Source organism: Ursus americanus, chromosome 10, assembly GCF_024610735.1.
Source record: "Ursus americanus isolate L20-20 chromosome 10, mUrsAme1.1.p, whole genome shotgun sequence".
NCBI classification, from domain to species: Eukaryota; Metazoa; Chordata; class Mammalia; order Carnivora; family Ursidae; genus Ursus; species Ursus americanus.
In genome coordinates, this window is record NC_142136.1 from 77,788,227 (window position 1) to 77,805,175 (window position 16,949).

Here is a 16,949-nt window from a genome sequence, read left to right on the forward strand (position 1 = left end):
AATAAATAAAATCTTTAAAAATAAAATAAAATAGTAAGGAGAACTTAGAAAAACATACAAGTGGAAAAGTATCTTGCTTTTTTTAAAAAAAACACTATTTCTAAGTAACTTTACACCCAACATAGGGCTCATACTCATAACCTCAGGATCAAGCATTGCATACTCTACTGACTGAGCCAGCTAGGCACCCCTTAGGTGGAGAAATATCTTTCTAAAATTAGGACAGGATTCATAAGTTTAAGAATACACCAGTCTATCAGGAATCATTCTCATTCAGACCATTACCAATAATTTTAAATTAAGAAAAAGAGCTGCAAGTAGGGTTTAACTAGAGGCTTGGTAAAGTAAAAGACAAAATAAAGCTAGTATTCTGTAAGAAAAAACTTCTTGGGAGATGTTTCAGCAACTTATCTTACTAGTAATGCAGGAAAATGAGAAATACACTTTAAGAAGCATTCAATCAAAAAGTCTAAATTTTTTGAGTAAAAAGAACCTATCACTTAGTAAAATAGGTGTATTTGTGTTTGTGAGAGTGTTTTTAAGGAAAGAAGTAGGGAAGAAAATAATAGGCACCCATTCCAGAAAAGTACAGTGTTAAGTGTAACAAAAGAATTTGAACAAAAAAGTCTCTAATGTGAACTCATTTTGTAAAGGGGTTTCTTTACAAAACATTTAAAAGTAATAAGCCCTTTGCTTAGTAATTTAAAACCGTATTTATTAAAGACCTTGCAACTATAACAAAAATTTTTAAAAAACTGGTTTAAGTCCACTACTTTAAATGGATTTCAAGGTATAGCCCAAACTAAAAGGCAACCTACCACAGTGGTTAAGAATGCAGCTGCCTGGCTCTATCATTAGTAACTGGTTAACTTGAGTTATAGTTACTTAACTTACCTAAATCTCAGTTTCTCACCTTAATCTACATAAAGTGGTGACCCAGTGTTTGGCACATACATAATATAAGTGCTCAGTAAATACAAGCTGCCTTATTATTGCTATTATTATTAACCACTACAATCAGTCAAAATTGGGTCCTAATACCATTTTAGTTGAAACTCAAATTGTAGGGAAAGAAGATAAACATGCAGTCCTTAAAATATAGGCTTCAGTAAGTTATTATCTATTTCTTGAGAAAAATTTTCACTATATAGCTCTAAGTCCAAGACGCTCTGCCGGTATCTAAAAAAATTACAATAATTTCTGATGAAAAAAAAAACTAAAAGCAAAAAGTTGAGTAAGAACTAGTTCAATTTATAAAAAGAAGCTATAAAGGAAATTTACTTGGAAAAGTCAATGGGAAATTCTTACAAGATTTATAAATAAATCCAATTCAGTTATTTGTGGAATAAGAGGACCAAGGATAAAACAATTGACAAATCCATACAAGAAAACCATTACTCCAAGTTTTTCATCTGTTTCAATAATATCCCACTCTAGCCCACCATGAAATCTTTTTCCAAACTGCTGATGATAGAAGTTTAACTTACCTGGGGCATATAGGTTAAGCATCAAAATCTTGACTTCAGCTCAGGTCACGATCTCAGAGTCGAGAGATCAAGCCCTATGTCAACTGATCCTTTACGAGGAGCCCACTTGGGATTCTCTCTCTTCCTCTCTTTCTGGCCGCCCCCCCCCCCAACTCTCTCACTCTCTCTTTCTTTCTAAGACAAATAAATAAATCTTTACCAAAAAAAGTTTAACTTATCTGGCTCCTTTGATCTCTTAATCCTTCTTTACCATCAGAAGAGTTTACTAAAAAGCACTAAAGTAGCTAAAAACTAAAGTGGGAACAGAAGAGAAAAACAAAAGACCTGGATAATCAGATCTGTGGATAATCTCTAATAGATTAAAACTTATAGCTTTATAAAATGATCTAAGATTTATTTTAATTAGCAGAAAAATCAGACACAATATGCTGATAATGAAGATAAAACATACAAGTATACACTGTATCTATAGTAGCAACATGAATAGGACAAAAAATGTTCCTAAGTACACAAAAACAAGATGCTTATATCATGGATGAACAAATAAAGTTTTGACATGTTTTTAACCTCCCCACTTTCACTTTACTCTTAACTAGAAGAAAAATATTAATCAATATGTCCAAACTATACCTGTTTGTCAACTTTGATTAGGTTGACTACAGAAGGAAGAGTTTGGCAAAAATCAATTAAAGCATTCTGTGAGAATCAACTGGCTATACAGAATTTACAATATACAGAATACTATATAATTTTATTATTATTTGTAACTTTTTAAAAAAGACTTTGAGACGGCAAGAGATAGAGAGCAAGAGAGCACGAGTGGGGGTTAGAAGGGAGTAACAGGCTCCTCAGTGAGCAGGGAGCCAACGTGGGGCTGGATCCCAGAACCCTGGGATCATGACCTGAGCCAAAGGGAGACACTTAACTGACCAAGCCACCCAGGAACCCCCATCTGTAAATTCTTTACTGCACATTACTTATGTCAGTAAAATTTATAGTAAGTTTATTATACTAAAAAAAAGAACTATGAAATAAAACATGATACCTGAATATCCTTCTTGACTGGCTTAGCTTTGTTCTCTACAACTTTCTTCCTAAATTCGAGAAGAACTTCTTTACAGTCCTCAAGATGAATCTCAGGCTCCCAGGTATCATCATCTGATGTGTATCCTTTCCATCGAACTTTGTAAAGGATTTTACCCTGTTACAGAATTAAAAACAGGCAAATAAAGGACATTGAATTTGATAGTTTAAAAGATTAAACTTCCAGAAACATACAATCCTGAGAATATATGAATGAACTTGAAATGGAGAGTAATATCATTATGAAGTATGTTCATCTGAAGCAAGTGCATTTAAGAAAAAAGTGTCACACCAAAAGTAAAAATAAACAAATGAAACTATATCAAACTAAAAAGCTTCTTTACTACAGAGGAAACCACCAACAAAATGAAAAAGCAACCTACTGTACTGGAAAATATTTCCAAATCACGTATCTGATAATGGGTTAATAATATCCAAAGTATATAAAGAACTCATACAACTCCGTAACAACAACAAAAAATCTGATTAAAAAAATGGGCAGATCTGAATAGACATTTTTCCAAAGAAAACACACAAATGGCCAACAAATATATGAAAAGATGCTCAACATCACTAATCATCAGGGAAACACAAATCAAAACCACAGTGAGATCTCATCTCATACCTCTTATTATCAAAAAGAAAAGAAATAACAGGTATTAGCAAGACTTAGAAAAAAGGAATACCCCTGCGCACTGCTGGTGAGAATGTAAACTGGTGTAGCCACCGCGCAAAGACAGTAAAAAGGTTCCTCAAAAAATTAAAAGCAAAAACAAAAAACCTACCATATGATCCAGCAATTCCGCTCCTGGGTATTTATCTGAAGAAAACAAAAACACTAACTCAAAAAGATATATGTACCCCCATGTTCACTGCATCATCACTTCAACAGACAAAAAGTAGAAATAGCCCAAGTATCCTCAACAGATGAATGAAGAAAATGCCCCCCCCACACAGAGGAATATTATTTGGCCATAAAAAGGAATGGAATCTTGCCACTGGCAACATGTTTGGACCTCAAGGACATTATAGTAAGTAAAATAAGCAAGACAGAGAAAGACAAATACTGCATGATCTCAGTTATGTATGGAAGGAGACAAAACAAACAAAAACCCAAGCTCATAGAAAAAGAGAAAAGACTGGAGGTTGCCAGAGGCAGGGGTTTGGGGTAGAAGAAATGGATGAAGGGGGGTCAAAAGTTACACCCTTCCATCATAAAATAAGTCACGGGGATGTAATGTGCAGCATGGTGACTACAGTTAACAATACTGTACTGTATACTTACAAGTTGCTAAGAAAGCAGATCTTAAAAGTTTTCATCACAAGAAAAAAAATTTTGTAACTATGTAAGGTGATGGATATTAACTAGACTTATTGTGATGACTCTGCAGTGCATAAAAATATCGAATCATTATGTTGTACACCTAAAACTAATACTAATGGTATATGTCAATTATACCTCAATTTTTAAGAATTAAAATAAACAGTATTACTGATCTAGTTTTCATAAACTGAAGATTGAGATCTTTCTCTGATTACATAAGCAATGTGTAATCTTTGAAAATCAATAAAAAGCAGGAAAAAACAAAAATCACCCATAAATGATAGAGGGAACATACCTAAATATCATAAAAGCCATATACAAAAAACCCAAAGTGAATATCCTCAATGGGGAAAAACTGAGATCTTTTCCCCAAAGGTTGATAACACAACAGGGATGTCCATTCTCACTACTGTTGTTTAACATAGTATAGCAATCAGACAACAAAAAGAAATAAAAGGCATCCAAACTGGCAAAGAAGAAATCAAACTCTCACTCTTCTCAGATGACATGATATTTTATGTTTAAAACCCAAAACACTCCACCTCAAAATTGCTAGAACTCATACAGGAATTCAGCAAAGTCGCAGGATATAAAATCCATGCACAGAAGTCAGCTGCATTTCGATACACTAACAATGAGACAGAAGGAAGAGAAATCAAGGAATCGATTCCATTTACAACTGCACCAAAAACCATAAGATATCTAGGAATAAACATAACCAAAGATCTGTATTCTGAAAACTTTAATAAGAACAACTATGAAAGAAACTGAGGAAGACATAGAGAAATAGAAAAACATTCCATGCTCATGGATTGGAAGAAAAATATTGTGAAAATGTCTATGCTACCCAAAGCAATCTACACATTCAATGCAGTCCCTATCAAAATACCATCAAGATTTTTCACAGAGCTGGAACAAACCACCCCAAAATTTGTATGGAACCAGAAAAGACCCCGAATCGCCAGGGGAATGTTGAAAAATAAAACCAAAGCTGGGGCAATCACAATTCCGGACTTCAAGCTCTATTACAAAGCTGTAATCATCAAGACAGTTTGGTGCTGGTACAAAAATAGACACACAGATCAATGGAACAGAATAGAGAACCCAGAAATGGACCCTCAACTTCTATGGTCAACTAACCTTTGACAAAGCAGGAAAGAATATCCAACAGAAAAAAACAGTCTCTTCAAATGGTGTTGGTAAGATTGAACAGCCACATACTGAAGAATGAAACTGGACCATTTCCTTACACCATACACAAAAATAGACTCAAAATGGATGAAAGACCTAAATGTGAGACAGGAATCCATCAAAATCCTGAGGAGAACACAGGCAGCAACCTCTTCGACCTCGGCTGCAGCATCTTCTTCCTGGACACATTGCCAAAGGCAAGGGAAGCAAGGGCCAAAATGAACTATTGGGACTTCATCAAGATAAAAAGCTTTTGCACAGCAAAGGAAACAGTCAACAAACCAAAAGACAGTGGACAGAATGGGAGAATGTATTTGCAAATGAATGTAAAATGTAACTGAACCATAAAACTATCAATTTACACTTAGTTATTATTTTAAAATCATGAGGATTTTCAGGATTATCTTTAAAAGTTAAATATCTAAGTCATCTCTTTTTCCATTATTTCTTAGTTTCCCATCCTACTAGGTGCTGATGTTGGTCTTTCTATAGGTGACAGAATGATTGAAAGGCGGTGTAGGCATGCTGAAGGGTAAAAGGGGAGGGAGCAGCACTTGGCTTTGGTTTGGAAAGCTTACTGCCTCACTGGTTTTATGAATAAAATCAGGTAGGTGTTAAGTGTAAGCTAGAATGCTACTCTGCAGTTCATGTGGAAAACTGCTTCGTATATTCTTGCTTCTCAGTTGGGTATTGAGCAGAAAAAATAAACTAGAAATTCAGAGAAGCAAAAATTAGGAATATATTAAGATTTGATAGCCATAAAACATTAAAAATATTATAAATGAATGAGAAAATGAGTGAAAGACACAATAGGTAATTTTAAAATCTTGTTTATTGTAGTTTTATATAGTTTTTTGGTGTATGTATCTTAAAATTTGCCATTTTAATCATTTTTAAGGGTAAATTCACAGAGACAGCAATGGCATTAAGTACATTCACACAGACATGCAGTTATCACAACTGCCCATCTTTAGAACTTTTTCATCTTTCGAAATAGAAACTGTCCCTATTAAACAGTAATTCCCCTTCCCCTGAACTCCTGGTATCCATCATTCTACTTTCTGTCTCCGTGAATTTACTTATTCTAAGTACTTCATGTAAGTAGAATCATACAATATATGTTCTTCTGCTTCCGGCTTATTTCACCTACCATAATGTTTTCAGGGTTCATCCATGTTATAGAATGTGTCAGAATTTCCTTCCTTTTTAAGACTGAATACTATTTCACTGTGTGTGTATATATATATATATATATATATATATATATATATACACACCACATTTTGTTTATCCATTCACCTGTTGATAGACACTTGAGTTGTTTCCATTTACTGGCTACTGTGAACAATGCTCTACTGGACATGGTAGAACAAATACCTGTTTGAGTTACTGTTTTCAGTTCTTTTGAGTATATACCAAGGAGTGGAATTGCTGGGCCATGAGGTAATTCTGTTTATAACTTTTTGAAGAACAGCCAAACTGTTTTCCACAAGAGCTATACCATTTTACATGCCCACCACCAGTGTAAGAAGAATCTAATCTCTCCACATTCTCACAAGCCCTTGTTTTCCATGTTTTTGTTTGTTTTATTACACCCATCTAGTAACTGGTGTGAGGTAGTATCTCATGGTTTTAATGTGCATTTCCCTAAGGACTAAGATCTTGAGCATCTTTTCATACACTTATTGGCCATTTGTACATCTTTAGAGAAATGTTTAATCAAATCCTTTGCCCATTTTTAAGTAGGCTGTCTTGTTTTTTGTTTTTTTAATTTTTGGTGTTGTTTTTGAATTATAGGGGTTGTTTATATATTATGGATATCAATCCCTTGTCAGATGTGATTTGCAAATATTTTCTTCAGTTCTCTGGGTTGCCTTTTCACTATGTTTATACTGTTCTCTGATGCACAAAAAGTTTTTAAAATAAAAAGTTTTTATTTTTTCTTTTGTTTGCGTTTTTGGAATTATATCCAAGATTGCATTGTCAAATCCAAGGTCCTGAAGATTTACCCCTATGTTTCCTTCTAAGAATTTTATGGTTTTACCTCTTAAATTTAGGTCTTTCATTCATTTTGAGTTAATTTTTGTATAAGGTGTGAGGTAGGATCCAGCTTTCCTTTTTTGCACGTGGAAATCCAGTTGTTTCAGCACAATTTGTCTCCCCATTGATTGGACTTGATACCCATTATGAAAAATCAATAGGCCATAAATGTATGGGTTCATTTTTGGATTTTCTGTATCTGTCCTTATGCCAGTACCGTATACTGTTTTGATCACTGAAGCTTTGTAGTAAGTTTGCAACTCTTTTACCTTGTTGGTTAAATTTATTCCTAAGTATTTTATTCTCTTACGGGTGCCTGGGTGGCTCAGTCAGTTGAGCATTTGCTTTTGGCTTGGGTCATGATCTCAGGGTCCTGGGATCGAGCGCTGCATCAGGTTCTCTGCTCAGTGGCCAATCTGCTTCTCCCTCACCCTCTGTGATCTCTCTTGCTCTCTCTCTCAAACGAATAAATAAAATCATTAACAAAAAAAAAAGTATTTTATTCTTTTAGATGCTGTTATAAATGGAACTGTTTTCTTTTCTTTTTTTTTTTTAAGATTTATTTATTTGAGAGAGAGAGTGTATACATGTTGGGGAAGGGGAAGAGGGAGAGAATCTTCAAGCAGACTCACCACTGAGTCCTGAGCCAATACGGGGGCTCAATCCTACGACCCATGAGGTCATGACCTGAGCAAAACCAAGAGTTGGACGCTTAGCTGACTGAGCCACCCAGGCACCCCTGGAATTGTTTTCTTAATTTCCTTTTTGGGAGAAGCTTAGGAAGATGGCAGAGTAGGAGGACCCTGAATTCACCCTGTCCCATTTTTACAACTAGAGATCATCTACATCCAAGCCAATAAACTGGAGAGTGATCTGAAGACTGGCAGATCCACAACTAAATATAGAGAAGAAGCTGCATCTGAAAGGTCTGGAAGGTCAGAAAGGTGGAGAGAGGCTGCCTGCAGGAGGGATGGAGCAGTGTGTGAGAACAGGACAGAGAAACAAGTCCATGCACCAGGGATCTCACATGGGGAAGACTAATCCCCTAAATGTTGGAGGAGCTTGTAAAACCAGTAGGGGTTGGAGCTTGGAGCTTTAAAAGTCACCTGACTTCAGTGCTGCACTGGCCACCAGGGTGAGTGATAGCTGGGTTGATGCCGTTAAAGAGACAGGAGCATAAGGAGAGGCAACATAACAGCAGTTTATAGAACACCAGGGGCAGGGGTGCCTGGATTGCTCAGTTGGTTAAGCATCTGCCTTCAACTCAGGTCGTGATACCAGGGTCCTGGGATCAAGTCCCATGTCGGGTTCCCTGTTCATCAGGGAGCCTGCTTCTCCCTCTCCCTCTGCCACTCCCCCTGCTCGTGCTCTCTCTCTCAAATAAATAAATAAAATCTAAAAAAAAAAAAAAAAAAGAAAGAAAGAAAGAACACCAGGGGCAAACAGCAGACAGATCTGCTTATACTGATTTCAGACCATGTTGGAGGACTTCTTTGAAAACAAAGGAAATCGTGGATGCCATTTTCTTCTCCCACCTGCCAGCATAAACAGACAGCCACCTGCAGGAGGGGGAGCTGCAGAGACCCTTGCTACCTGACCTGCTAGCAGAATGCTATGCCCATGAGTTCTCCTCAGGACTCGCCCACTCCAAGCCTGCTAGCCTTGGGCTCAGGGGGATTTTGTTAAAGCCATGCACACCCTGCCCAGACACCCAGTGCATTGCACTCAGCCATACCCAGCCATTCTCATGCACCATGCCCAGCCTTGTGTCCCTGGCAGCCCCAGTGCACAGCCCCAAACTACTGCTGCACTTCAGGGGATCCAGCATAGGACTACTGACCCAACCCAAATTTTGGTAACACCACCACCCCTCTCCCAAGTCCCCTTCAGAGCTGGCCTACCTGGGTCCCACTAATCTCACAGACAGCAAGCACAGCCCACAACAGGCAGAGTGTCAGTGCAAATGACTACAGTGAAAGGAAAAGTGACTCGGACACAACAGCAAGGTATAAGCAACACACATAGGATACTGTGCTCTAAGTGCCAGGTTCTGGTGAACAGAGGACACTGCACTGCAGGGCACGCCAGGCCCTCCTCTAGATAAAGTTACTACTTTCAATAACAGAAGACATAGCTGACTTTCTTAACAGAAACAGAGAAACAGACAAAATAAGACAAAGAAATTTATCCCAAATGAAAGAACAGAACAAGGCCACAGCCAGAGATCTAAGCAAAACATATATAAGTAACATGCCTGATAGAGAATTTAAAGGAATGATCATAAGGATACTCACTAGACTTAAGAAAAGAGTGGAAAACATGAGTGATACCCTTAACACAGAGGTAAGGAATAACGCAGCAGAGATAAAGAGCTCAATAAATGAAATGAGAAACATGCTTGATGGAATGAATAGCAGGATGGAAGAAACAAAGAAACATTAGTAACCTAGTCAACATTAGTGACCTAGAAAACAGAGTAATGAAAAGTAATAAAGCTGAACAAAAGAGAAAAACAATTACACAGAACAAGAATAGACTTAGGAAACTTAGGGACTCTGTTAATCAACATTCATATTATAGGAGTCCCAGAAGAAGAGAGAGAAAAGGGGGCAGAAAATGTATTTAATGAAATAACATCTGAAAATTTCCCTAATTTGGAGAAGGAAACCCATATTCAGATCCAGGAGGCACAGAGAACTGTGCCAATCAAAATCAACAAAGCAGATGCACATCAAGACATATTATAATTAAATTTGCAAAATATAGTGATAAAGAAAAAATCATAAAAGCAGCAAAACAAAAGCTGGTAACTTTACAAGGGAAAACCCATAAGGCTAGCAGGATATTTTTCAGCAGAAACCTGGCAAGCCAGAAAGGAGTGGCATGATATATTCAGTGTGACGAATGGGAAAAATCTGCAACCAAGAATACTCTATCCAGCAAGGCTATCATTCCTAATAGAAGGAGAGATAGTTTCCCAGACAAATAAAAAACAAAGGAGTCTGTGACCCTTAAACTAGCCCTGCAAGAAATATAAAAGGGGACTCGGAGTAGAAAGGAGACACCAAAAGTGACAGTATAAAGGTATGAAATACAAAAGCTGTAAAAATGAATACTTCTGTAAAAAAACCACACACACACACACGGATATAATATATACTAACATATACCTAAAAATGTGGAGAGGAGATGAGAAAAGAATGGGTTCAAACTTAAACAACCATCAACTTAATACAGACTGCCATATGCAGAAGAGGCTATATATAAACCTAATGGCAAGTTAAAAATAGAACTATCTTATGATCTAACAATCACACTACAGGGTGTTTACCCAAAGAATACAAGAACATTAATTTAAAGGGGTGCATGCACCCCAATGTTTGCAGCCTGTTGTGTCCACTGATTGATGAACTGATAAAGAAAATCTGGCATATATATGCAATGGCATATTATTCAGCCATAAAGAGAATGACATCTTGCCATTTGCAATGACACAGATGGACCCAGAGAGAATAATGCTAAGCAAAATAAATCAGAGAAGACAAATACCATATGATTTCACTCATATGCAGAATTTAACAAAGAAAACAAATAGGCAAAAGGAAAAAAATAAGAGAGATTGAGACAAATCAAGAAACAGACTATTAATTACAGAGAACAAACTGATGGTTACCAGAGGGGAGAGTAGTGGGGGGATGGGTTAAATAGGTGATGGGCATTAAGGAATGCACTTGTAATGAGCACAGTGTGGTGTATGGAAGTGCTGAATAACTATATTGTATGCCTGAAACAACATCAGACTGTATGTTAACTAACTGGAATTAAAATTAAAACTGGAGGGGAAAAATTTCCTTTTTGGATTGTGCATTACATGTATATAGAAACACAACCTTTTATTATGTTATTCTTGTACCCTTCAAGTTTGCTGAATTCATTTATTACATCTAGTCATTTTCTTGTGATTCTTCAGGATTTTTCTATATAGAGAATCATGTCATCTGTGAATATAGTTTTACTTCTTCCTTTCTAACTTGAATGTCTTTTACATCTTTTTATCTAATTGCTCTGGCTAGAACTAACAGTACAATACAGTGTTGAATAGCAGTGGTGAAAGTGGGCACGTTACAGGTAATTTTTTAAAGAAAAAGTGTGAATGGCTTAATAATAATTCTGTAAGTAGTTATAGAGCCAAAGTCAGCAGACTTTGGTAAATTGTCATATAGTAAATATTTTATACTTTGTCAGTTGAGAGGCAAAATTAGGTTTTAAACTTCATGGTCATGGTGGAGACATGACCTCATTCTCCTAAAAATACTTCCTCTCTCAAAGACAGTGATCTTCCCTCTTCCCCAACTTGGGGCCTGAACTCACGACCCTGAGATCCAGAGTCAGATGTTTAACGGACTGAGCCACCCAGGATTTAGTGTTGCTTTAAAATTGACAGGGACGCCTGGGTGGCTCAGGTCATGATCTCAAGGTCCTGGGATTGAGTCCCACATCAGGCTCCCTGCTCAGCAGGGAATCTGCTTCTCCCTCTCCCTCTGTACTCTCTCTCTCTGAAGTAAATAAAAATATTTAATAAATAAATAAAAAAAAATAAAATTAACAAGGAACACATCATAAAAAATGTCAGTTATAATAATCAATATTAGGAATATGAAATTAAGAAGAGCTCATGCATGCAAGTTATTCTCAAATTAGTTTCCCATATTTCCAGTTTCGACTTCCTAAGTAATGGCTGATTTGCTTCTTGGCAACTACATTACAGGTTTTTAATTACCCAATTAATCAAACAAATATTCAGTGTTAAACAATATATGAATACATGTCAATTAAAATAAATTCTTTTAAAGCACATGAAATATTTACAAATACTCTCAAATGTCTGGAAACTAAGCAATACATCTGCACATACTTAATGGAAATTGGAAAATATTTTTACCCAAATGAAAACATGCTATAAAGATAATTTATGAGCTACAGCTAAACTAAGATTAGAGGTGTATAATTTGAGGGTGCCTAGTTAGCTCAGTTGGTGGAACATGAGACTCTTGATCTCAGGATTTTAAGTTCAAGCACGACGTTGAATGTGGAGATTACTTTTTAAAAAAAAAGGCATATAACGTGAAAAAAAGAAAGGCTGAAAACAACTATGTATCCACCTCAAGACGTTGGAAAAAGACACATTAATAAAGAAAATAATAAAGAAAAAGCAAAAATTGATTAAAAAAAACACCAAATACATAAACACTAAAAAAGAGTAACATCACAACCAACTCTGGTTTATTTTATGAATACAAAATTGATTTAACATTAGGAAATCAATGTAATTTACCACATTAATGGAATAAAAGAGAAAAATTATGGATCATCTTGGTAGATGCAGAAAAAATTTTAATAAAATTCAACATCCATTCACAATATTTAGCAACTAGAGGGGCGCCTGGGAGGCTCAACTGGTTAAGCATCCAACTCTTGATTTCGTCTTAGGTCATGATCTCAGGGTGGTGAGATGAAGCTCTGCATAGTTACATATGCACAGCTCCCCACTTAGCGTGGCATCTGCTTGAGATTCTCTCTCTCCCTCTCCCTATGCCTCTCCCCCCATTCCCCTACACCCCGGGACTCACTCTCCCTCTCTAAAATAATAAATAAATAAATCTTAAAAAAAATAATAAAATAAAAATTTCACAAAGATATTAATGAGGAAAAAAACCACACACATGCAAAACAAGTATTGTGAGATTGCACTGAAACAAAAGAAAAAAATCAGGTAAAACTAAACTCAAGTGTCAAGGAATGCATCCTTAAGTGGAAAAATTACAAAGAAAAGCAAGAGAGCTATTACCATAATAATAATTCAGTACAGTGATTCTGGGGGATGGAAGAGGATACTTATGGGAAAGGGGATTCAAAAGAGGTTTCTAGGGCTGGCAGTCTAATAATTCCTGACTTGGGCGGATGTTACCACAGGTGTTGGCTTTGTGATCATTTACTAAGTTGTATAATTAAAATATTTATTTGTACACTAAAAAATGAAATCAAATTCCCATAAATATTAAAAAGTGCCAGCTTTTTATTATGTAAAAATGACTTCGATTCAAAACTGAAGCTAAAACCCCAAGATCTGTCAGTTTCATTTAACTGTTCTGAAAACATAAAAAAATTACATTTAGCAATAAACCGAAAGAAAGAACATGGCTAATATATAAATTTGGAATTAACGCTATTCCTCCAAGCCAACACTCATTATAATGATTGTCTTAGTCAATAACAGAATACCACAGTCTAGTGGCTTATGAACAACAGAAATACCATAGACCTTAAGACTATAAGGAGGCCAAACAAATTATCAGGACCCTTATGTTTTTCAACTGGCTGGCTCAGTCAGCAGTACTTAAAAAGTAACCGATGTAGTCCTGTTCTGCTGAGCTAATAATTTTCATCTTATAAATCAGTCATTCTCAAGAGCACCTAAAAATACAAGGCCCTGAGAACTAGAATTTTCACCCAACTTTACATCACTAAAGTGATATAAATAACCCTCCTTTACTGCCTTAAACACTTAAGCTTCTTAGTTTCATCTGCTTCTGACTGGAATATAGACTTTGGGTACAGTACCTACAATTCTTTGGGACCAGGAATATTAAATATTGTATGAATTTAACTACATTGGAATTAAAATAAGTTAAAAAAAGTATACCAATAGGTTAATCACCTTAATACTTAAAGATATTACTCCCCTAAACAATATTTTTCTAAATATTTTCTATGTGCCAAGCACTGTGTTAAATGCAGGGGATCCAAAACAGTCCAAGATTGGCTCTACTCTCATCTCAAGGCGCTTTTGTAATATATCTGGGGAAATTACACCAAATAAAGTTCTTATCTTTACTGTTTTGCAACTAACAATATTAATGGCATTGGATTTCAATTATTTATTCCCAATAGACAGACTCTTCAGTGTCAGCAACTCTATATCCTCAGGACCTAACACTCACCTAGCACACAGCATGTGATTAAAAAAAAAAAGTTTGCTAAATAGACAAAAAAATTAACACAAGGTAGCACATGACAAACAGAAAATAACGGACAGAGAGACCCGACTACCACGTGAGACCTTTGGTCATCTCACACTTACCTCCTGAAACTGTTTCCCTACTGTCCATCCTTCCACCCACTCTCCTTTACCCTAGCCTGCAGTCCATGATTCATTCACTCATTGAATAATCTGATATACACAAAGCACTTACTACATACTAGGTATTGAATTGAGTACCAGTGATACAAAAGTTAATAAAAATCATATTCCCTTTATTAAAGGAGCCTACAACCTAGCAGGAGAAACATATAAAGAATAATGCTTTTAAGTGCTGAAAAAGAGGTCTGAACAAAGTGCTACAAAGGCGTAGTTGAAGAAGCACCTCACTCTGCAGGAATCAGGGTCAAAAACTGACCCTCTGAGAGTAAGACCCGAAAGACTGAGAAGGAGAGAACAGTAAGCGCCGAGGTATAGTGGGACGAAGAATTTCAAGGATTACTGTGTGGTTACAATCACACAGTAAACAAGGAGAGAGAAGATAACGGTCAAGTTTTGAAGACCTTCAAATGCCGCCCTCTTGGGCGAGATTCTGCGGACGAAGAGGAATTCCAAAAGATCTGAAACCAGAAAACTGATCACAGCTTTGGAAAACGCTGAAACGATGGCGTGGACAACTGGACTATGCAGAGAAGCACTATTTCAGTCACTACTTTGCAGCACACAGCGGTGGCCCCAATAGGGTATCTAAACACTGATGACCACGACAAATCCTTCGTCACTGACACTCACACACCGCAGCCTAAACTGCTTCCTCTCTCCTGGCCACACACCCTTTCAAACTTCTTTAACGTGCCCTCACAGTCACAGCCCGAGAGTCGGTCAGGAATGTCAGTGCAGGGCTCCCAGGATTCGCAAGCTTGCGCTGGCTCCGGCTGTCACGTTCCTTTCCCCCGCCTACGTCGTGTGTCTGCACAAGCTGGTCTTTTCCAGCTTGTGAATTCTGGGAGGGCTTCGCGTCTTCGCGCGGCAACCCTCCACAGAAGTCCCACCGCTCCCCGCTTTCTCCACGTCAAGCCCTGCAGGCCCAGCCTCGCCTCCCCCGGCGCACACATACCCCCTCGGTCTTCATGTCCAGGATCTTTTCCACCTCAAACACATCCTCTCCGTCCTCCTCGCTGTCTCCAACTGCCTCCGCTCCTTTCGTGGCTGCGTCCTTCTCTTCGCCCACTGCTCCAACACCTTCTTCGACTTCAGGAGACACATCATTGCTGTCGGCACCTGAAACAGGAACTGCACTCACGCTCGCTCCCTCGGCAACCGCCGCCACCGCCACCGCCGCCATAACAGGAGCCCAGCAAACCGCCGACGAAGACCGGCTGCGACACAAACCCCGGCGGTTCCTCGCGCTCTGCACTTGGCCCTCATCCACTCTGGCAGCGTGACGCTGCGAGGGAAACCCGCCAATGGCGGGCTCGGGACCTTGGAGCGACACACACTGAAACCAATCACATCGAGGCGGGCGCGCTGGAGCCCAGCGGAACCTACGGGAAGCGAGTGGGCGGGCCGAGGGGCGCCCCGGCGGAAGGGCGGGGCGCATGGTGCCGGGAGGGAGGAGCGGTGTGTCAGCTCTGGTGCTGCGGAGGGTAGAGGGAGGGCTGTTTGGGAGCCCCCGGGGGGAGGGGCGGGAACAGCCGTGGGCGGGGGGAGGGGCTTGTCAGGGCGCGGGGTAGAAAGGAGGCCGAGGGGTTCCTCGGAGAGCTTGGGGCTCCACCGGTGAGTGGGGAACGGGCGGCGGAGGCGCGCTCGGGCTGTTCCCGAGCTGGGAAGGGGAGGCCAGGGAACACCAGAGCGCGGGAATTCGACTGGAGGAGAAGCTCAAGCACCAGAGGGGACCGACTGCTGTGTGGGGCCTCTTCCCCCTAAGAGTTGCGCCTGACGCCCACGGCGGGGGGGGGGGGGGGGGCTTTCTAGGAAAGCAGCCCACCTCCAGCCCACACCTGAGCCGGCCAGAACGCAATCCTGGGCCATTCGTGCACGTGTGATCTTGATTTGTTTAACGCCTGTGAACGGTAACAATCAAACATAACTCATAGTGCTCTTATATCTTAGTATTGTTTAAAGTTAGACGAAAAACTTTTAAGTAATAAGCCAAAAATAATTATTTTCCAAGTTACTTCCCCATTGAAAATGGAGGACGTGATTAAAGTATTTTGTCCGTGATTTGACAAAGATAGTCACGAAGTTGCTAGGATAATCCACTTAAGAGTAAAATATTTTTCTCACTTTGAATCGCAAATAAAATCTTTGTGGTAGCGAACTTTTAATTTTTTGAAATTTCTTTTAAAGTTTTATTTAAGTAATGTCTACACCCAGCCTGGGGCGCAAACTCGCAACCTGGAGCTCAAAAGTTGCAGGCTCTTCTGACTGAGCCAGCCAGGCACCCCAAGGAGGTTTTTGTTTCTTTGAATGGTGGACTTAATTTATAAGATTAACTCTTTTAAATTAACTCTGAGGTTAACTAAAGAATCGTCTATGATCCAGCAGATCCATTTGGATGATGTAGGCGTTAGGGTTCAAAGCCTACGGCCAAGAAAGAATTCTTGAGACATCTTTGGTGCAAAAAGGTGGTTTTATTAAAGCATGGGGATAGGACCTGTGGGCAGAGAGCTGCACTGGGGTCATTATATACTTTAAGTTGGGAGGGAGTTAGGAATAGTATAAGTTTCTAAGGAATTTGGAAGCAACGGTTCCAGGACCTGGAGCAGGCTATTGTTGGGAAAAG

General features: G+C 38.6%; 1 protein-coding gene and 1 long non-coding RNA gene across 2 annotated transcripts in view; one reads left to right on the forward strand and one right to left on the reverse strand.

The window, feature by feature from the left end:
* The window catches only part of MPHOSPH8 (M-phase phosphoprotein 8), a 68,018-nt gene extending 52,418 nt beyond the window's left edge, over window positions 1-15,600 (reverse strand). Inside the window, exons 1-2 of the mRNA XM_045797149.2 lie at window positions 15,282-15,600; window positions 2,533-2,688 (exon numbers count right to left, since the gene is read on the reverse strand). Coding sequence (XP_045653105.1) covers window positions 2,533-2,688; window positions 15,282-15,509 — 384 coding nt within the window. The 5' untranslated portion in view covers window positions 15,510-15,600. The remainder of the gene's footprint in view (window positions 1-2,532; window positions 2,689-15,281) is intronic.
* Window positions 15,601-15,864: 264 nt separating this feature from the next.
* Window positions 15,865-16,949, forward strand: part of LOC123791998 (uncharacterized) — an 89,298-nt gene continuing 88,213 nt past the window's right edge. Inside the window, exon 1 of the long non-coding RNA XR_015725987.1 lies at window positions 15,865-15,940. This is a non-coding gene — a long non-coding RNA (uncharacterized LOC123791998). The remainder of the gene's footprint in view (window positions 15,941-16,949) is intronic.